We start from the raw sequence: 22838 nt of genomic DNA, 5'->3' as shown, positions 1-22838 counted from the left end.
TTTGCAAGGGTTGATCTTTTAATGGCCTAATATTAACAATGGAATTTTTTTTTCTTTCAAAACCAATTCAAGCAAGCAATATTAGCAGGTGTTTCCTGGCATCATACCTGGAGATTTAACCTCCAAACAATGAATAATTTAACTAAAATGCTGATGTATATATATATATAAGTATAACAAGCAATGAGGTAACCCCAACAGGTAAAATATAACAGGTTTACATTTTCTACAATACACAGTACTAGGATCTAGCACTAACCTTTATCACAACTAGCATAAAGCATTCTTTTGAAACTAAATATCTAGTAAATCCTAGTCATTTAAATAATAGACTACAGTATGTACAAATGTTATACAAAGAGTTAAAATGATCTGCATGGTAAAGCTATAAAGAATTTTCATGTAGAATTAATAAATAGCAAGAGCACTTCAACGTCCTATGAAAAAGAGAACCGAGATTAAAATGATAGAAAATAAAGGGAAATTTGGCATAAGTTTTAAAGAGTTTTCATTTTGAAAACCATATTCCTTATGAAAATGTACACTGAAAATACACTGATGTTACAGTTGACTTATTTTACAGCCTATCTATGCATTTCCAGTATCTCTTGGGAGTTTGGGGAACTGTATTCATTACTCTTCTAATAAGTAATTAATAATGTTAAACATATACTAATAAAATAACAAGGTAACTCAGAACTGGAATGTAATGCAAATTCTGTAGACGCTGAGAGGTACTCACCTTACGCAATCTTCACTGTACAAAATAAGATGCAAGAAAGTGTTGATACAAATGAGTACAATAGCCTACATGAAAGTGATTAGGACAAGTTGCTTACTGTTAGGGATAAATTTGTCTAAATTTAAAGGCCAGGATTGCTGCATGGAATTAAAATTACACAAGCCAAGAGACAAGGGAGAAAAATATTTTTGATAAATATATAATCTGTATTTAAGTTTATTATAAAAAGTAGTCATTTTATTCTCATTAAAAATGAGCCAATAATGAGCTATAACCAACAGCCAAGTATAAATCTTAAAGAATGTGAAGTACAATATCAAGCCGACCCAATACATTATCGTCTTCAAAAGTCTAACATTTTTACTTCTCAATCTTATACCATATCAAAAAAAAAGAAAAAAAAAAAAAAAAAAAAAGGTGAATGAATGAACGTATGTAGTTAACCATTACAGAGTCGGGACAAACACTGATACACAATCAAATAAGTTGTCACTGTTTTTCGTTCACATATGAGAAGTCAGAATAATCATTGTTATGGAATCCGAGTTATGCTCATCAAAATTAATTCAGTGTGGGCAAAACCTGTCCTACATCAGAGACGGAACATCACGATGGTCCAGCAGAGAGCACCCTCTTAAATGATTGTTTACATACCGATTGTAAACTGAAAGTGAGCGTTATCATTTAAGTCGGCTGGGAGTGTTGACAGAAAGATGAGAATCCTAGTGTGTTCTCAACTGGTAGTCTCCATTCTGGGTGATATAACGAACCCATGGAAGTGCTTGGTATCCAGATTTCTCAATGATCTTCAGATATCTCACCTACAAAAAAAAAAAAAAAAAAGTGTTGCAAATACATACATTTATTACTAACACATTCATTACAAACCAGTGATACAAAGCATCACTGAATAAACAAACATTGTGCTACATTAGTCTTAAACTTTTAGTAAATATATTAAATAATTCATACCTAACTAACCTACAGTGCTTGAAAATTTTAATTCAAATGTTTCAGTCTTTCTTTGAATCTTTTTCCTTCCATACTCAAGTATTGTACATTTGCACTTAGTCTTTCATATTAAATAATTTCTTGGTAGTCCACATAGCTCTACTTTTTTTTTTAATTTGAATTTCAATAACTTTCCCAAACTACAGTCGTCTGAAATATTAATCCACTTATAACAAGAAAAACGAAATACATGTACATAGAAAGTACTGAATTCCTAGCCTAGCACTTTGAGACTGCCTGAAAGCTATCTTATCTATTGAAATTTCTTCCTCTTGACATTTATATTTATGATATACCGTAGATATTTGCCCTTGAAACTGTGGCTAGACATGACCCCCAACAACCTTTTGGTCCATATCTTCCCTGAAATTGTCAGACTGAGTTTTTTCAATGTGTCCTTATAGCTTAAACTCTTTAATCTGAGTACTAGCCTTGTTGCACACATGTCCTTTTTATGTTACTTGTGTGCTTTCTCAAGTAAAGACTCCATAATGATGCTGCATCATCTCTTACCACCACTGCTCTTCCTTTTAATCACAAACTCAATTGGCTTCCTTTGCTTTTTGTCTGAAACAATACTGGCTTACATCCCCATCCCCAGTCACAAATATGATTCTCCAAAAACTTATCCTTCTTATCTATGGTAAGGAAATTCTTCTTGCCCTTGCCTGATGTGCCCATGCTACTGCCAGATGACATAGTTTCAAGTCCAAAATAATGCAACCCTAAGGCCAAAAACTGATGTACTGTACTAAAATTCATAGCAGCTCATAAAATTGATGCGATGTCCTGTTTTCTATGTGTGGGTCCTTGGTTAGGCCTGGGCAATTTAATTCATCATTTTAGGAACATTGTGAATGCTCAAGAGGATGGACTCAATAATGACACCTATTTAATTTATGTGCTTGCTGAAATCAGTCCTCATTCTTACTTAAAATACAAAAAATTTATTTTTAATATAATTATGCATCAACTGCTTCACATTTATGATAAGCCCAACCAGACAAAACAATTTTGACAAATGTTTAAGGTGTTTCTTTATTTTTTTCACTCTAGCAGGCAAAGAAGATTCTGCAAGGGACCACTCAACTAAAGAGAAGTTCTCAACTAAAGAGAAGTTCTCAGAGGCACCAGTGAGTGAAAGATTCACAAAGGTTAGTGGTCAGTTCAGTTAGTTCAAAACCAAAAGGGCCCCAAGTGTCATTCCTGCACAGGATGGAGATGTTCTGGTATGTTTTCTCACACGTGATTCTGCTATCCAAAGCAATAAATAGGCACCCTTGGCCTAGCCCTAGGAGAACCTCAATAAAGCAAACATGTTTCTTGTACCTGATAATGGAAAACCACATAGCCACCTCTCAAGGATGGATGGATGGACATTGAAGGAGAAAGGCATCAAAAATAATGAAACAAAAAAGAGAAAAGCATTATATAGTACTTACCTGGATGCCTGAAGTAGTAAAATAGGGTATCTCAAAGCGCACTTGAATAGGTGGTTTGCCCTCCACATCTTCACCTTCTACGCTGGGTAATCCAAAGTGGGCCCTCATTAGGTACTCCTTGCCACCCTAACAATACAGATTTTAAGTAATGAAGTCATGAGAGTACTGTATATCTAAGTTAACCTTACAGGGACATTACTGAAAATGGAAAACTCTGCCACTAGCATTTATCTGCTTCATTATGAGAAGTGCATACAAAAAGTATTAAAACCCAACAGATTAACAATTTCTAGAAATGTATCACAAAACCATGCGAGATAATATCAAGTAGCACAAAAATAACCATAATCTAGTGCATAGCTAAGGTACAAAAATAGCCAATATATCGTAGCAAGTAAAAGATTTAACTGAATCCTCACAAGAGTTTCTAAGATTGTAATAGTCACAATCTGAACTAAGCTCAGACTCTTACAGTTATACATGCTATAACTTATTTAGAACCTGAAAGCCATTAACATGAAAAAAAACTTACTGGGAACGATTTAATTGTCCAAACAACACAATTTTTCTCAGGAGTATACTTGACAGAGCCCACAGATGTCTTGAATTTTGGAGAATCAGCATCATTGGGCACGGGAATAATAATCTCTACATTGTTGGCTGTTGAACGTCTCTTGAACTGGGACTTGGCTTTTACCATGTACTCCACTCTGCTGTGGGCATGGCGCTCAATCACAGATTCAATCCATATAAGGGGTTTCACCTGGAAATATGAGCCGATATTAATCACAGTAAGAAAACCGTTACAAACTTATACAGTAATTGTATTTCAGTTTGGGTACTGCACTACAAATGTACAGAACTCTCATAATAATAAAGCATCTGGACAAGAAATACTATAATATTCAGATTTGTTAAGAAAGCATTGCACAGTACAGCACTTTTATAACATGTGAAATTAGTTTCTACTAAGATGTGCATTACATGCAAGTGGTTGATCATTATATACAAATTTGGATGAATGTGGCAAATACAAGAACTATGGAGGCATTAGTGAATGTAAATGGCAAAGCATATGGCAGGATGAGGACTGAAACACTGTACTGTAGCACAGTACATAAAGTGTCCGAGAACCTGGTCAGCAATAAACAAAGTTGTAAGGTGGTTTCTAGAAAGGAAGAGGTTATGCGTATCAGATATTTGTACTCGGACAGCTAACAGGAAACGCACGAGTGGAAAGACTACGTGGTGTACAAGGCGATTAAGGATTTGGAAAAAGCATATGATAAAATGAGTGATGATAAAATCTACAGAGGGGGATGTACAGTGTGTGGAGCATTCATGAAGTTGGTCGTAAAGAGTTTTTAGGAGTAAAGTGCTTACAAGATTTAATGGTATAATAATTGAGTGGTCTGATATAAATGTAGACATATGCCAGATTTGTGTAATGTCCTAATGGTTATTTATGATCAGTATGGGTGAAGTGACGAGGCAGGCAAGTTACTGTTACTAGTGAAGGGTGTTAACTTAGTTTATAATAGGAATAAATGCAGTACAGTATGGGATAGAAAATTTCATGTATGCAAATGACACAATTCTCCTAGCAGAGACATTTAAATAAGTTTATTGAGATATAAATACACATAAAGGGCTGAGGTAGCTCAAGCTATTCTCACCCCATTCTAGCATAGAATTGTATATATGCTGTATAAATATATATATAGATAAGTTGAAATCTTAGTAGATATGTAGGAGAGAAGATGGCTAAATGTGATGTTCCATAGTTAAAACCAAAATAATGATATTGGAGAGAGAAGGAAACTGTAATATCTGGGTGAATACTCAATTGCTTTAAGCTGATGATAAATTTAAAAACTTGGTGTGAATAATAAAGAACAATTTCGCAAGCAAAGTTGAAAGTGAAACAAGACAGGGATGGAAAATAGCAAGTGCCATGAAAACCCTAGTTAGGCAACATGCAGTGGTATGGATCTACATGTTGTCCTAATCCTTATGTATGAACATAGAATGCTGGTATAGCAGGTCCATGAAATATCACAAGTCGGGGCAGTACAGAATGCCAATCCAAAAATAAGGAAGCATTATACAGTATAGAGGAATGTCTGCAAAGATTGAATGTCGATGTTGAACAAAGGGATTATAATAGTGATAAAAAAAGTGCAATTACCTTATGTAATATTGATGGTACTGGAACCAATTAGAACATTTAGTGCCATCCCCACCCCCCCACCCCAAAAAAAAAAACTTTGTTCCATAAATCATTTTATTAATACCATACATTCATTTCCTCAAATACTGCTGGGGCACAAGGTTGTATATGGAGTGAAGGAACAATGCCCAATCATCCCACCCTGCCCCAAATTTGTGTCCAGGTCCTCTCGTTTATGAATTGGAGTCTTAACCCATAGAGACAGAGACAGATGGGTTAAGATGGTGAGGGTTTGGGGAAATTGTGGAGTAAATGTTACAATGCACATGAGAAATATTTGTGAAAATGATCAAGTGAAGTAAGTTTGTTACAGTATGAGGTGGTGAATGATATGGATATTTTTGTCCATATCAGTTCACAAACATTTCTCTATGTCTAGCCTATGAAGCAGTGGAGATATTGCGTTGGATGGTTTGCTAGTGTGGTGATGCTGGTTCTCCATGTCACTGCCAAGTGTGGGAGATAATCTTACTAGATGAATGTTATTTTGAATATCTTTAATCATTTTACCTTTTTTTTGGCTTTTACTGTGCAATTATTTTATTTTGTAGAATAATTTACAACAAAGGAAACAGTGAAGATGTGCATGCAGGTAAAGAATACACAAATGGTAATATGCATGCATGCCTATGTTAAAACAAAAAATGCAACATTTATGCCGGAACAGTATATAAAAGTGTTGATCGTAAAGACATCACTCTGTGTGCAGCACCTCAGTTTATTCCCAGAGCTTTAGTCACTGACAACCCAGAGCTGCCACCCCAATATTAGGCCCTGGAAACTTTCTTCACCTACTAGGAACTGGGACTGATATCTGATATGTACCTCAAAGAAGCAAGGAGAGCACATGGGGTTCAGAGATCAACCCATAAAAAAAAATGAACTCTTCAAAGTTTAACATAGAAGCAAAATCTTCAACAACTTACGAAATAATGAATGAAAAAGCCACATAATCCAATCAATTGTTGGAGCAGGTAACTTCACAAGACATGACTCCCAGCTGCCACCAGATGGCAGTTCAAAACACACTAGCTCCCAGCCAGTCACTGTCAGGCTACTAATGCTGCCCCAAACCTCAAAAAGAAGAAAGCGCAGGAACAGGGAGCTACCGAGGTGTTGCAAAATGAGTGACATTTCAGTGCACTCAATACTACTTCTGTAATGGTCTCTTTTTTAGCTTCCCAGAGCTTTCTCAACAATGATGTGGAGAGGAGGACATTTCTTGTAAGAGGCCACATTAGAAATTTATAAGAGAACAATGAAAAACTGGATAAGGCTTACCTGTAGGAAAAGAAGCCAGATACCCAAGGCATAAGGGAAGAACAAAGCACATTATTGAAGCACCACACATCCCCTTTGAGGGAATGTGTGGTAAAATAACCTTTGAATCCATGAAGTGGAGGCAACAGGAATGACCGTTGGTGTGAAAAAAACAAAGGTTTATACTGTACTCTGGAAAGCTGCAAGTCTTGCTCTGAATTGGGTGAGGGATATATCATGACCCAGTTAACACATATGCAGTAGACAACTTTCCAGATGCACAGGAACTGGCTGCTTGTGCCAAACAAAACAACAGCCAGACACTCCAAACATGAGCAAGTGCTGTTATCACCCGAACACTGAAACCATCTTTACCATTAAAGAAAGGGAGCCACAGACGGAAAGGATGATCACTTAACAAACATAACTCAGGCACACAACTGGAAAAAAGTGTAAAGTACCAATTCTTGCTCAAATCATGACCAATTGCAACACCCACCACAAGCACAGAACTAACTACTACACTCACTCACAATTACAGGCATCACATTTTACACAAAGTTCCAAGAACAATCCACCACAGGAGTAACACAAAGTGAGTCGATCCTAGGAAAGAAACTGAAAGCCTAATAGATGGGAACTCTGATGGTGTTTAACATTTCCAGTGATGACACCAGAGAAGAGAGAAACTCAAAGTATAAAGCTGAAGCAATACCAGGCAACAAGGGACACACAAGACAGATGGTCAAGTCACACATGAAGATTACTGCAGACCCCCCCCCCCCATCCTGCCCTGGGAAGTCCTAAGGAAGTCCACAGCACACAGTGCATCAGGGGGAAGACAGTAAGTGCCCTGGGTACCCTAAGCTGTTATCTCATGGCAGAAAGGAATCTATGCCAACTATCAATTGAGTTGGGTTTCTTTTTCAATCTTTTCTAATAGAATTGTTGAGGATTTTGCTTCGCTGTTTGACTTTCCAAGCAGTTCACCTAAGTTGTGGGTATAATCCTTCATCCCCATGTGCTCCCCATACCTCTTTACAGGGACTACTGAAAGGACCAGCACAGAAAGTAATAGGAAGGAACTGTAAACCAATAACCAGTTTAACCAGGATGTTGGCAAAAGCCATCAGAGGTAAGTGGGTAAAACATCTTGAGAATAACAACTTGATAAAACAATTTGGTTTCAGATCAGCAAAATCCTATATACTAAATCTATTAAGTTTGAAGGAGTAAATAACAAATTATTTTTTTTTTAAATATTGAGCAAGTAGGCTAATAAAATTTTCGGCCCTAAGCCAAGAGCTGGGACCACAGGGTAATTCAGCACTAAAGAAATGGTTTATTTGGTTGCATTTATCTGGACTTGAAAAAGCTTTCAAAAAGCTTTTGAAAGCTTCACAAACACTAATATGGAAATAAAATAGTAAAGGAGGTAATGAGGGTACATTACTGAAATGGATGGAAGACTTCTTGTCTGAAAAAAAAAAAACAAGAATAGTGATACAGTAACAGGAAACTTGTCAGCACAGGAAAAAGTTACTAGAGAGGGAATGGGGCACAAGGATTAATCCTATAAGTGCAGCTATCATTAACAGTGCCACTCTGCCTGTGTACAAAAAAAAAAAAAATCATATTTGTAGAATGCCAAATGTCAGGAAATTAAAATTACCCGGCAAGTCTTTTCGTTTCAAACACGTTGAGTGTGCTGTGTAAGTTTGGTGACTTCCCATGTAGGGTAGAGGGCTGTGATGTTTATGTTAGAAGGCTTATAGGTTTGTTGTTTTACATTAGTTTACACAAGGCATGAAATAACATGATTTATTTGACAAAAACAGCAATTAAGTAATTTCAATAGGTTAACACTATAATATGGACACCTGTATTAAATGCAAATCTGTTCCTGGTACAGCTCAAAGAATGTTTTGCAACCTACTCCTTTCCTGCTATTCTGTCTGGTAATGTTGTCTTTAAATAGATTCAAACACCGACAGGAAACACTAAATTGTGATTTGATGATAACCGCAAGCCAATTACAGTATGTGATAACTTCCCCATATAGTAAGCAATTAAAAATGAAACAATTATTCATGGTTCTAGGTTAACGCCTTACATCCATATAGATGTATCATAACCACATTTACATCATTTGTATGAAAACTGAGAGATAACTCAAATAAAAATATTATATCATGATAACCTCATAGATCAACATATGACAATAACTAAACTATTAAGAGATAATACTGATCCTAAACTGGTTCAGTTTGACCTAACTACAATGGAATGATTCATTTTGGAGCATTCTGAGGCATAGAGGTGTTTGTTGCACTAGAGAAAGGTATTTGATTGCAATATTTATGATCAAAATTTGCAGGTATATTTGGTTACAATTACTCTACTGTACAGCACAACTCTTATAATGGACATCATATTAACAGTCCTGACATAATGAGAGGATTCCAAGCCACTAGCACACCCCATTATAAACAACAGAGTAGCATCAGTATGGACACATTACGTGTACAAGAAAGGAAAGACAAATTAACCAAAATAACGGTGATGGGTTCTGCATAATAAAATGCGCCTTCCAGGAAGGCATCTCAGTAGCTCCCTAAAGATTACTGCAGTGACACCTCAGGGCTATCCCTCACACATTAGATCTATCTACCTTCTACTATTGAAATAGGACAAACAGGAGCAGAAATCTGCAGGAAGCACTTCAAAGAGTGCAACAGCCGTAGTAGGGAGTTTGGTCTAAACAAGGGCGGCAGCAGGGAAGAAAGGAAGACTGATCACTGGAAAGAAAGGGAAGCTGACCGAGCCTTGCAGACCAACCACCCCAGGAACGAGCTAGTGCCAACTGACACATCTTCCAGTGACCAGGTATTGAATACACAGCTGTGGTATAGTAATTGTACCTACATAATCACACTATATAAGCAAAAGGGAAAATTATTAAAGCATGCAACATAGTGGCTCAGGGCACTGTACTAAAATATATGATCTATGAAGCAAGACTAAAGGTTTTGGATATGTGCAAAATGGATGGCAGAAGAAAAGAGCAGATGTTTAAACCACAAATAAATTTAAAAAAGAATAAGAGAAAATAAATGTAAGAGAGTAAAGCCAAGAACAAGAGCGCACAGTTGTGGGATAGGCATTCAGTTGAGGAGCGGACCTCTCCAGTGAATATTGCTCGAGCTACCTTTGACTGCACTCATTGCAGCAACGACTCAATCACCAAATACTAAACAAAATATGTTCTTTAATAAAAATAAAATAAAAAATTTGTGAAAAAGTAAGTACATCTTCTCAAGGAGGGGAATGAGACACTACAAAACAGTGTACATGAGGAGGAGAGGAAGTAATGGACTGTCATCAGCAGGAGGAACATGAAGAGTAAGACAAAGATAGCTGATGGGAAAAAGTGTGAAAACCCCTTTGCTGCCTTACAAGACAAATGCTGCTTTGATGAAATTATAAAACACCAATAGTAAGATGGGAAAGGCCCAAGGTGTGACTCAACTTCAACATATGACCTAAGCATTTTGTAGTAAAAATTGGAGAAAGGGTGTGTTTAATGTAATTAAATACCAAGATCTGTGCAGCACCTCAGTAGCTTCCCTAGTGATTTTTGCACTGATATTACAGGGATGTCCCCCCAACTGTCAGGTTAACATGGACAATAATATGGACAACATTAAGGATTAAACTGTAAAAAGACCAGAGATGAGGCTATTCTCAAAGTACACCCCCATAGAAAATGTGCCCTAGTAGACCTCACCCTTGATCAGAGTGAAGCCAGAGTGCCAAGTCACAGAGGAGATGTGCTAAAGCACCATCCACATCATCACAAACTCCCACACTGTGATGAGTGCCTGCATCGGGCAAGTCAACTGGCTTGGTGAGTATTGGAACAAAGCCTCAACTAACCCAAATGTGCCGGTATACAAATCAAGCGACAGATGGGTGGAAATCACCTAACTAAACCCAAGTGACTGAAGAATAAAGAGGTGCTGATGAAGCACTCACCCCCAGCTGTGATTACTGATTAGTAAACCCTAATAAAAATATCCATGGCAATATTGTATAGTTACTCAGTCTTGAAGTAGTTCAGGTCAAGTTGCCTTACATTCATATTGTGTTGAGTTTGAAACTCTTGAATAAAACCATGAGTATGCTTAGAAAAAAATAGCTTCCTGCAGAGTACAATATGATACAACACACTTAAGATATCCATATTATAACTTAGATTGAAAGGAAAGAACTAAAGCTCAACCTCCCTGCCCTGTTAATTTCCTGACAATTTTCTATGCTGTAATCATGTCCTCCATAACTCTTCGGTCTTCTGTTGCCATTAGGTTTAATACCTTTAGTTTTTCCTTGCAACATATCCCCCTGGGAAGGTATACATACCGGGTCATAGGTAATTAATTATTCACCCATGTTCACCCAGCAGTAATTGGGGGTTCTGGTTGTCAGCTGACTGGTATATTGTGTTCCGGGGGAAACTGATAGGGATAAAGATTAAGATGAACTATGAACATTAAGATGAAGAGCTCTAAGCTTGATATCAGAAGTAATCTACTCTACTTCATTAAAAAAGTATCAGATGAAATTTTACTGATACCAACCCAGCAAAAGTAGGCAGACACCACCAACACATTGGTACACCTCTACAACTGACCTTGTCAATGGCTGCTTACGCTACATAGTAGCCCACCACCTTTCAAAACCACACTGCTGGATATAATGCTATTTTATAGCATGCCATATCATGAATAAACTAATACTCACATGTGTATTCAGTCGGTATGACATGAGCTCAAATTCGCCATCAGGTGGAATGAAGGAGATGGTGCGGTCATTTTCAAATCTGCAGCATAATAGAAACCATGATCTTTTAATTCTCCTCCAATATCAAACAATATATTATAACCCTTAAAATTTGCAATATTATAATACATTTACAGTATTATTACGCTACACTGATAGAGTATTCCAATCTCAAGAAAATGATAAGTGAACAAATCCACAAGGGCCGTGACGAGGATTTGAACCTGCGACCAAGAGCATCCCAGACGCTGCCTTAATCGACTGAGCTACGACATGGTCAAAAGGAGTCAACATAGTCCATGTCGTCAACTCCTTTTGACAACTTATCAATATAAAAAAATTGATAAGTGGAACCGAAAGTTATATAAAAGACAAAGGAAAACTCCAAAATATTTTTTTAAAATATGCAAAATCAAAATTAAAACTGTGTGACTTTTTTTTTAACACCTGCCTCCATGTTCTCCATCCAAATTTCCCCTTTTTGATCATTTGTACTTATCAACTCTCAACTAAAGCCTTCTAAAATATTGTCCTTCTGAACCATCCTTGTACAATTACCATATAATAACTGCAGAAACAATTTTCAAAACGAACATCATTTACTAAACTTATAAGCCGTTGAAATTTTAACAAAACTTACCTGGAGAGTCTAACACACTGGTGGAATTTGACATCCTCTAACTCAACGCTCTTGCTCTTTCCTCGTCCTGTTGACTCAAATAGTACCTTGTCATTTAACCCTAACCGTAACTCTGGCATTCCTGAAAGGTACACACGCATTTTGATGCTCCCAACAATCTCACTTCGGAGCACATTGCCATTTGAATTTGCCTGAAAAAAAAAAAAAATTGTTGAGCAAGTACAGAAATTAGCAAATGTACCCGACGCTTATCTGTTAATGCATCTTGTTCATTAAGTGTGAGGTGTCTATGCACATTTATAAAGACCAAAATTCTGTTAGTCTTTAGGAGCCTAGCAAATTTTGTATATCTGAAAAACAATACCAGAGCAAAGGCAAAAATGCCAACTCTACAATATTTCCCAAACAGAAAATGGTAAAAAATATCAGATAGTACCCATCACACGGGGCCTCATAGCCTGGTGGATAGCGCGCAGGACTCGTAATTCTGTGGCGCGGGTTCGATTCCCGCACGAGACAGAAACAAATGGGCAAAGTTTCTTTCACCCTGAATGCCCCTGTTACCTAGCAGTAAATAGGTACCTGGGAGTTAGTCAGCTGTCACGGGCTGCTTCCTGGGGGTGGAGGCCTGGTCGAGGACCGGACCGCGGGGACACTAAAAAGCCCCGAAATCATCTCAAGATAACCTCAAGATAACAAGATAACATCTCTATAGAATGGCATTCAAATGTGTCGGGAATGATGCAGGGCAATACACAGTCAGCCCACGCTGTCTGCTGCCCTGGGATTTGTTAAATTCCCCACCTACATGATAGGTATTTATTACAAAACTTCACTAAATACAAGGCATGTTAGATTTACTACCCACAAGTTCATGAAAGTTTTCACGATTCCTCTCGTCCACATTATTGGAGAGTGTAAACATACACTTTGTACAGTTCTGTATATTTATGATTACCTAGTAATTATGTTGAAATATGTGTTTCTGCTCCTGAGAAAGGAGCAGAAAAAAGTGAACATCAAGAGATGCAACAGGCAAAAATCTATTTGAATTTGACTGAGCCACAAATACATACCACAAAGAATTGGAATTAAAATTAGAGATAAGAAAACTGGATTGTAAAGTGCATGATTGAGCAAGTGAGGCAAATGGGTCATGACTGAAGTATAAAGAAGAGTGCAAAGTAGAACTATCAACCTAAGAGTGGATAGCCCTGAATGCACTGTAAAGATCAATAACAACATGAAACTTATGTTTTACTAAGAAAATCTGCAACAAGCAATACCTTCTAAAAAGCTTCTTGCTCTTTTAATATTGAACATCTTTTAAATTATCAAAGACTGGAAGGGCAACTTTAATTTAGTAAGACTTTCTCACTACCAATTACAGTTCAAATACTTATATTCTTCAATATTTTTAAAATCTTTGTCCTTCAAATCAATTATTTTACCAGAATTACTGTACAGTGTTCCTCTCTTTTCCTACATTAACTCAATGTAGAATATTGAATATAATACTAACCAGAAGATTAACACCCTCAATGACATCGAGGAACACTTCATTCTTGCGATACTTTATGCCTTCTGAACGCCATGACACAGCATTGGTGACAGCTATGGGAGGCCGCGGAGCTATTTCCAATTTGTGGCCCTCTTGCGTGATATATCTGGAAGAAACATTTATAATTGTAGTCAAGAAAAATATTCATGCACTGGCTTCTTTAAGTATATACTGTTAACACCCTTTTACTGATCACGTAAACTTTGACATACAAGAACTATAAAAGGGGATGTGAGCAGAACTAAGTCGATATTTAAAAGAATTTTAATGAAATAAAGAACTACAAGGAAATTATACAGTACAGTATAAACAAAATTTCAAACACCTTTACAATATTTATGACACTTATAAAAGTTTAATCCAAAACTGAGAAAAAAGCAGAATAAAATAAAGATCAACTTAAAACAGGTATTAGAAGGCCTATACTGTATTAAGAAATGGATAGATGATGTTGCTTTATAGATTAATCAATGATTTCTCTGGTATCATAACAAATGAGTTAGCTGGTGTCATATAAAGAAAAAATCATCTAATCACTGGATTACATTTACTCCCAGCTCATGGTGTCTCTCGATCCACTTTATCCCAGTTTGCTGTAGTTGATAGTGATAAGGTTCTGAACTTCTCTTTAATCATAAAGAGTGGTTCTGAAAACTCTATATGATTCTAACAAAATTTACTGTGATTCTAACTGGTAACTGTGAGGTTTTGAAGATCCTAATTGCACACAAGAAAATGTAAAAATCAGAACTTATCCGAGACCGTCAATTAGAGAGTTGGAAAATTTGAGAGCAAAAGCAACAGACATCAGGGAAGAGACAAACCTCACTGAGTGATGCAAGGGCATAGAAGAATGTACAGCAAGATGATAGAGAAGCAACCTCCAGATGTCCTGGGTCCTGATATTAGTTATAGACATTTTGCAGAAAAATACAGTCAAGACTGCAAATCTTCAGAAATCAGGGATCATGTGGCACACAATGCATTGACTTGATTCTGCCTTCTTGGAGGCGATCTGGACAGCATAGCCTTGGAGCACAACACCAAGGACTCAGGATGAAAGAAGCAAGTTCACTCTCATGAAGCTAGAGTTGCTTGCAGATAGCTACACAGTTCAGCCACTAGAATATTCAGTGTAATTGACTCCAGAGCACACAAACCATGCCTCATCCATTAGTTCATCCCCCCCCTCGCAAATAGCTGAACTCCTTCATCACCATGAAATGCATGTGTAATCAAAGAAAACAATCTCAAGGACAAGAGAAACAAGGTGATTGCCACCTCTGGAGAGAACAGAGTTCACAAACTCAACAACCAAAATATAATACCAACAAGAATGCTGTCTTACAAGTGCAATCCTCAACAAAATAAAACCTCCCTAAACCAGGAAAACAGCAAAGTGCAAAACATGGGCATATGACCACAATAGTGGAATAAGTGCAGGATGAAAATGGAAGACCTCTTAAATTTCACAAAAATGGCATTCCAGACCTAAACTGGAATATATTGTAGTGTGGTTTATGTATATACAGCCTGGTTGACCAGTCCATCAAACAGGAGGCCTGGTCACAGACCGGGCTGTGGGGACCATGACCCCCAGAATCATCGCAAGGTATGCGCCCAAAGACATATCTTTAAAATACTAGTACGGTATACAAATCAAGGGGCATGCAATACTATGGATTCCAGACCTAAGAAATATTGAGATACACGTAAATGGGAAGACAAATTATGGCAACCAGAAGCAATTTTGTAAAAGGGAATTAGTGGGCAAACAGAAAATTTGTTGACACCGAAAGTAAGCAGAACACAAGGCCATAGTTGTAACTCGTAAAGTACTGAAAACACCATTGCAGTAAAAACAACAAGAATCATGTCTTCATAGAGTAGTAGATAGTTCAAATATGCTCTAGAGGTAGTGTGCTGAAACCATAGTTAATCTTAAAAAATGTATAACTATACAAAGACACCAAGACACGTGCACCTGCTCTCTTTCACCGATTCCTCTTTCTCTTTATTCTGAGGCAGTATATCCACCATTACTAATTCTCTCTAAGTGTTGTTGTATTCAGTATCTGTATGCTATTTAACTAATCATGCATACAGTTCATTAATATATGACAAGGTCCCTAACTACTGTACTAGCAATCCTTCGAAACCCGATGACAACACCCGAGATGGGAACTATAATACTTACTCCTGGAGGATCTTGCCGTCAGTAGTCTGTGGGTATCCAAAATCCAACAGCTCATCCAGCAGCTCATATATGATGACAAAGTTGTCCCTGATGCTTTCTTCTTCCAATTCCTGTCAATAAATTCATGTTAGCTATATTTGAATTAATAACAGTTTCCTTATATACTATGTTTCCTTATATACTACTGTAATACTGTACATTGTTACTTTTCTCTCTTTTGATTACCTTTTTTATAGCCGACATAATTTCCCAAAAAACTAATAATCATTATGTCCAGCAACATTGGAAAGAGAACAAGAGAATCATGAGAGAACTGGAAAATTAGAAGCTCTGAATAACATTATGTCTAGTTGACACACCGGGGAGATTATCAATGAAGCCTTACTTTACTTGCACTTCAAAATGATCTACATTTCCTATATTATTTATTTGACTTGCGATCTTATTACTTGTCATTGATGAAATCTGATATATAATACCTGAAAACTTATAGAACATAACAACCCAAATATATTATAAGGCAACCAAAGAAATAATGAATATCATGAAATTGAACATTAGAAATTGAACATCAGATAAACAAAATGCTGTACTTTACAACTGATTAAAGACAAAACATTTCTGCAGGTATTTAAAACCACCTGTTCTATCATGTAGTTACTAGCTCCCTCCAACAAGAAAGGGGGTTGGGTAAGTTTTTTCCCCTTTCAAAAAACTTCTGTCAACATTCTCCACCAGTACTAACCTTAAAATATTCTTGAGCAACAGCTACGAGCTTGTGTAAGAAGGCAAACACCAGTGTGACATTGGCATTGATCCGCGTGGCTGAGACAACATATAAATTGCTTACTTTGACAAAACAGAAAGTTGCCTCCTGAGTCTGAAACATATTAATATAGTGAGGACAATTATATGTAATATGTTCTAAATACAAATTGTCACATACATTATATCGAAGCAGTTTTCTATCGTAGGATTCTACAATTTCGGTATTGTAATCTTATTATTTCTTCCAAAATCTCCTTTAACAATTCTATTTAAACTGGTGGTACAGAGGTTAAAAAGTCTTGACTCCTTTGGCCTCATAGGCCTTTTATTGGATTTAAATGGAACTAGAAAAAAATGCAGACAAAGAAAGAAGCAGAAGAAACCATGAAAAATAATAAGGACAGAAGACAAAACAGGCTTCCCTGGAGAAGAGTCTCCCAGGTGTAGTTGAACCATGCATGCAAAGGAGACATGCAAAACCTGGTGCCTCCCTAAACAAAGCCACAAAAACCTCAAAAACCCAATCTTGCTGACAAAAAGGGAAGGTCAGAGACAGATCCTACACCAACCTCACTCTCAGACCCAAAATCAGGAGGGAAAAGGAAAGGCCTAAAGGCCATCCTAAAGGACAGTGGAAATACCACAAAAAATGGACCACCAGAATAAAGGTAAGCATCGTGGCTGCTATCAACACCAAAAAAAGCAACAGCCTGGACACTGCCACTACCAGTATCTCAATTCATTGAAAATCAGAGATACATGAACCGAAGAAAAATGGGAATCCAGATAACAAACAAGGACCCAAGGGAGCCACAGAGACTGGGCCATAAGGACATTGATCCCTGGAACCACCACAAGGTAAGGGCAGAAGCTTGCAGCAGCCCCTCATGGAGAGGCAGGAGGGCACCCCAGCATCAACAGGTGGAAAGAAGGTAGCAACTACAAAATTGCAAGAACAAAATTTCTGTACTGTATCTGCAAATTTCTGCACCTGCAAATTTTTGAAGGTACAGAAACATATTTTGAGGCCAGAACAACCTCAATGAAAATATAAACAAGACAATAACACAGGGACAAGGGAATCAGCCAGCTGGGCCATTATACAGAGAAGCAGGCAGGCAGGCTAGGCATGAAGACAGAATCTTGGCTAAATAAGCCCCAATGCCCCCTGACAATAAACAGCCAGTGAGAGAAGGCAGATGCAGTTACAGACAAAAACAATCACCTATATGATCCAAGCACACCCCTTGATAAAAAACCAGAAAGCCCCAACACATAGAAGGAGCAGAGCCAGATGTGATTGCAACACAAGCACACAGCTAACTAATCTACTGACCATCAACCTCGCAGTAGAGAATAAGTTCCGTACAATGCCCAGAAGCGGTGACTCAAAGAGTCGGCACACACAGGAGGAAACCAACCCCCTCATAGCACATAACAGGTGAGCAAGGTACACACAAACTGACTACCAAAGAAGGTAACCCTGACAAACAGTTGGAATGAAATTCAAAGCTAGGGCACATACAATGTGGATGGCATAAAAACACAATCAAGAAAGGAAAGCAAAACACTAACAGTGCAACAGCCCACAGTAGAGCTAATGTTGCAGGGTAGCCAACACTACCTTGTTGCATGCATAAAGCAGAAGATGGACCCCATCAGAGGCTCCATGCCTTTAATGGTGGTACTACAAAGGTGAGTGAGGAGGCGTGCTGGGTGGTGCCCGAGGTGACTCGGGCTGCCACCCGGTGGCAGTTGTTTGACTCACTGTTAGGGTGTTCACCCTGTGGCAACTCTGGGTCCCTAATTTTCTGTAAGCAGTTACTCGTTTTGTTGTACTTTTTTTTTTAATTTGGGGATTTGATTAAAGCTCCCATTGTTTTTTAGAGCGACACATTCTTGTCTTGGTAGGCTAGAGGGAGGGGGCCTCAGAGGCTTGGTGCATCTTCCTAAGGTATTTCTGCACCAGCCTTTAGCTCAGGGAGCTACTGAGAGTGGGGGGGCCCCCCCCTCAAAAATAATAATAATAAAAAATGTCCTTGAGCAATTGTGTTTATTGGTTATACTGTATATATACAGTATAAGAAAACATTCTATAATTAGAGAAACATCTAAACATCAAACCCAATGCTGAGTTTTTTTAATATTTTCTATTATAATATCTATTATCTAATATTATTATTATTATTATTATTATTATAATACAGGTATATATAAAGGAATGAATAGTTTTCAACTTAGTTATTTTTGGTAGCAGTTTTAAATGCTTAAAGAACAGATGAAAATATTGATAAAAAATGCACAACAAAAATATTAACTATGTACTGTACTGTAGTTACTTTTCAACCCTTGATGGGGGCAAAAAGTTTCAAAGAGTGTTACAGGGAAAGGGTTAATATTAAGTACAATGTATGTGTTGTGATTGGTGTTTTATCAAAATTTAGTGCAGAAGATGTAAAAGACATGTGTTTAAGATCATGTGTACAGTACTATTTTCAGTGATCCAGTGTTCTGAGAAAGCATTCAAACATTTGAAAAACAATAATAATAAACCACATTACCTTACTGTACTGTACCGATTTATTGTATTTATTTTTGTATTTACCTCTTGTCTTACTACCACTATTATAATATTGTCCTGGGTATTAATGCAAATCTTTAAACACTACAGAAATCAAAACAAATTCACAAAAAAATTCAGTACAACACTGAATCAATTCACCAAATTATTATTAGAAATTTCTCTAACTTAATTATTTTCTAAAACAACAAGAGACCAGGTCAGAGAGGTCGTCGACCAGGAGGCCTGGTCGACAACCGGGCCGCAGGGACGCTAAGCCCCGGAAGCACCTCAAGGTAACATACAAAACTGCACTGCCCTCATCCTTACATTATTTATCCCACTCCTGAATTCCTCAGTGCACATCAACACACAACCTTCTCTTTGAGTGAACTCCTTGATCAGGACAGATATAATGATCTTACCTGAATAATTGGTGCCATATTGCCATCATCCTCCCTCTCTAACACCATAGGCATGAACTTCTCAATAACGCCCATGTCCACATCCCCTCTGTAATTTCGGGATATCAAAACCTGAAAAAGTGTTTCAAATGTAGCTATGATTTAAATTTTGCTGTGATAAGACTAACCCCATTACCAGCAAAAGGAAACTATTTCTACAGTTCAGTGAAAATGTTCATCTCCACTCCAGGGTAACACCATACAAAACATATTTATCTTTACATCAAAGACATTATGGAACATGATAACAAGAATTAAATTGATATGGTTAGACTGAGTAAATATACGTACATATACTGCGCGCGCGTGCGTGCGTGAATGCGTGCATGCGTGCATACATACATACATACATACATACATACATACATACATACATACATACATACATACATATATATATATATGTAAGTAAGTATATATACATATATATATATATATATATATATATATATATATATATATATATATATATATATATATATATATATATGAAATAAAAACTAGTCTTAGAGAATGTAAAAAAAATAAAAAAATAAAAATTCTGAACAAGTTATTCTGCTGCTCCCAAGTTATACACATCCTATGAACCTGAATGGTTCGCTACCTACAATCAAGCAAAGTATGTATAATTGGTACAAGCACCACAAGGAATCATCAGAGACTAATGCTGAGTAGATATGTTTACAGCTCTTTTGTGACTGCCAATGATCTCATTATTATACACAAATAAAATATAGATTTAAACACCCACTGACCAGCAAACTTCTGGGTATTTTAATCAAGTTCTATAAAAAAAATATTAATTCTATTCCATTCAACAACACTCAAGAATTGCTGTATGCAGACATAACTCAAATAGATTTCCATGTCAACCATCTGACTCGGCTAACCTTTCCCTTAACATCAAGGATGTATATTGCTGATATAGACATCTTGCCAAATATGATCCTTTCAAGGGTTTAAGGATCTTCTACTGCATATTACACTCCTGTAAGAAAAGTAAGTTAATTTAAATAGTAAGGATATTAAGATATATACATATTAAGAATAAATTTACTGCTTTTGATTTTAATTTGCATGCATCAAAATTTATTGCACTCAAGATATAAAAAAGTAAATTCATAAATTACACAAAATCATGCTTCTATACTGCACATTATTTTAAATACAGTATTCACTAACAATGACATTTATTTAATATACTGAAAATAAAGGTACTGCACTAATTTATGTAATGTACAGACTGTTGTTATGTTGGTGAAAGCTTTTGTTTTTTGCTAATACTGGAAATGGAAATACAGTAGAAGTGTAGCAATTAGCCATATCAACTTGTGTTGCAATGTCAGTAAAATTTCCGCACACTTTTTTTTTCTTTACAAGCAGGCATAGGAGCTCTTCCTCACATAGGTAATCTGCCTTCGCTAATATAGATTTTAATACATTTCATTATGACAGACAAAATTATTGCTAGTATTTATGCAGTTCAACTAGGTAGTGTACTTTCTTTGTGTTCCATTGTCCATGAACCACCAATGATAAATAATGTCTTGGTAGTACAGTCAGGTTCATTCTCAACTCCCAATCGCAAATCCTGGGTTCAAATCCCGGGCGGGACTGAAATGGTTATCTTGAGGTGATTACGGGGCTTAGCATCCCTGTGGCCTGGTCCTCGACCAGGCCTCCTTTTTGTTACCCACCCCCCAGGAAGCAGCCTGTAGCAGCTGTCTAACTCCCAGGTACCTATTTACTGCTAAGTAACAGGGGAGTCAGGATGAAAGAAACATTTTGCCCCCTTTGTCTCCGCCTCCACCAGGGATCGAACCCGGAACCTCAGGACTACAAATCCGAAGCGCTGTCCACCCAGCTGTCAGGCTGGTTAGGCGTATTTTCTATCATCTAATGTACCTGTTCACCTAGCAGTAAGTAGGTATCCCAGGAGATAAATCAGCTTCTTGTGGAGTTACATCCTGGGAAAAGTCAGTAATTCGACCTTTGGGGCGGACCTCGATATAAGCTTAACATGTATATATTCCCTGGCAGCATGTTTCCCTGATAAAATTAATTATTACTACTATTACCTGGCCAGTCTGTTTCCCCTCCAGGAGTATTTTCCAAATGGTAATCACAAAATATGACGATCTTGTCTCTCTTTTGTGTGTTGCATCCGTTGTTACCAAGACCCAGGAAGACTAGAAGGTCCTAAGGAAGGAAGACCTAAGAAGAAGACTTAGAAGGTCCTAAGGAAGGAAGACCTAAGAAGAAGACTTTGAAGGTCTTCCTGGGTCTTAGAGGCAAGACACTTTCCCTGTGCCCTGTGTTGGACGAGCATCCGACACATATCTGCTGTATAACCCACCTACATTGACAGGTGCTACAGGCCGCTATCTCTCATTATATCAATAACAGTTACTCTAATTTCAACCTTGACAATTATGATAACTGCTAGAGGTGATTTAACGCAGAATAACTCACCGGAACTGGGCTTTTTTTTAATGGTTTTCGTGGGCTGATGTTTACCAATGTGAGAGGCAAGAGCAATGGATAAGTCATAATACAATTTACGATTTGAAATATTTTATTTGTCTTATTTAAATTTGATTATGTTTAATTTCTTATTTTAGTTTAAGAAAATAGTACAAATATTGCGTTTTGCATATAATATTTGAAAAGTTCGATTTCTTGGTCATAGTTATAATGTTAAATCTTTCTGTGAATCGCTAGCAATAGCATGAAACAAGTTCGATCACTTTTGCCATGCCTAGCGCCGTGGAGTATAGATGACAGACCCTCAAGCCACCAGGTGAAGTTTTCACAATATTATACAGTATTATCCTCACGATTTGTTGTCTGAGTTTTATTTTATTTTTTTAATTATATAGATAATTATTTTCAGTTAAGTAATTTAGATAACTGCATATTATATATGCAGACAACTTACAAATGAATGTCACTTATGCGCTCCATTATAGATAAAATTGTATATGTATGGTTAAATGTTGTCATGTGCCCAAAACGTAATTATTTCTCGAATGTAATCTCACAACAAATTATAAAAAAAATCATTATTAAGGAAATTATGAAACTAATAGAGTTGTATAAAAAGTTCCGTAATATGATGCATTCT

The 22838-nt window shown here is 37.0% G+C and overlaps 1 protein-coding gene across 2 annotated transcripts; it reads right to left on the bottom strand.

Moving 5' to 3' along the window:
- On the bottom strand, window positions 1–22313 carry AP-1mu (adaptor protein complex 1, mu subunit). 2 transcript variants are annotated; one of them, XM_045747909.2, is made up of 11 exons: window positions 22187–22313; window positions 20605–20702; window positions 19676–19786; window positions 16668–16802; window positions 15923–16032; window positions 13687–13831; window positions 12165–12355; window positions 11486–11564; window positions 3728–3958; window positions 3196–3321; window positions 1–1563 (listed from the first exon to the last, which is right to left on the bottom strand). In XM_045747909.2, the coding sequence occupies exons 2-11, from the start codon at window positions 20644–20646 to the stop codon at window positions 1465–1467; spliced, it is 1269 nt and encodes a 422-aa protein (XP_045603865.1). In that variant the 5' UTR covers window positions 20647–20702; window positions 22187–22313; the 3' UTR covers window positions 1–1464. The 2 variants fall into 2 exon arrangements, with proteins under 2 accessions (XP_045603865.1, XP_045603866.1); XM_045747910.2 differs by lacking the exon at window positions 22187–22313 and adding an exon at window positions 21793–22023.
- Window positions 22314–22838: the final 525 nt, after the last annotated feature.

Source organism: Procambarus clarkii, chromosome 24 (assembly GCF_040958095.1).
Source record: "Procambarus clarkii isolate CNS0578487 chromosome 24, FALCON_Pclarkii_2.0, whole genome shotgun sequence".
Lineage (NCBI taxonomy): Eukaryota > Metazoa > Arthropoda > Malacostraca > Decapoda > Cambaridae > Procambarus > Procambarus clarkii.
The sequence above is the reverse complement of the archived record's forward strand: the minus strand, read 5'-3'. Positions and strand labels throughout refer to the sequence as shown.

Excerpts from the sequence above, each read along its gene's own strand:
- AP-1mu (XM_045747909.2), bottom strand. The coding sequence starts at position 20,646 with ATGTCTATATCAGCAATATACATCCTTGATGTTAAGGGAAAG. Across the intron at positions 19,787-20,604 it reads TCCTTGATGTTAAGGGAAAG|GTTTTGATATCCCGAAATTA; the intron begins GTTAGCCGAGTC and ends ACACTTTTTCAG. Across the intron at positions 16,033-16,667 it reads TTGCTCAAGAATATTTTAAG|GAATTGGAAGAAGAAAGCAT; the intron begins GTTAGTACTGGT and ends ATTTATTGACAG.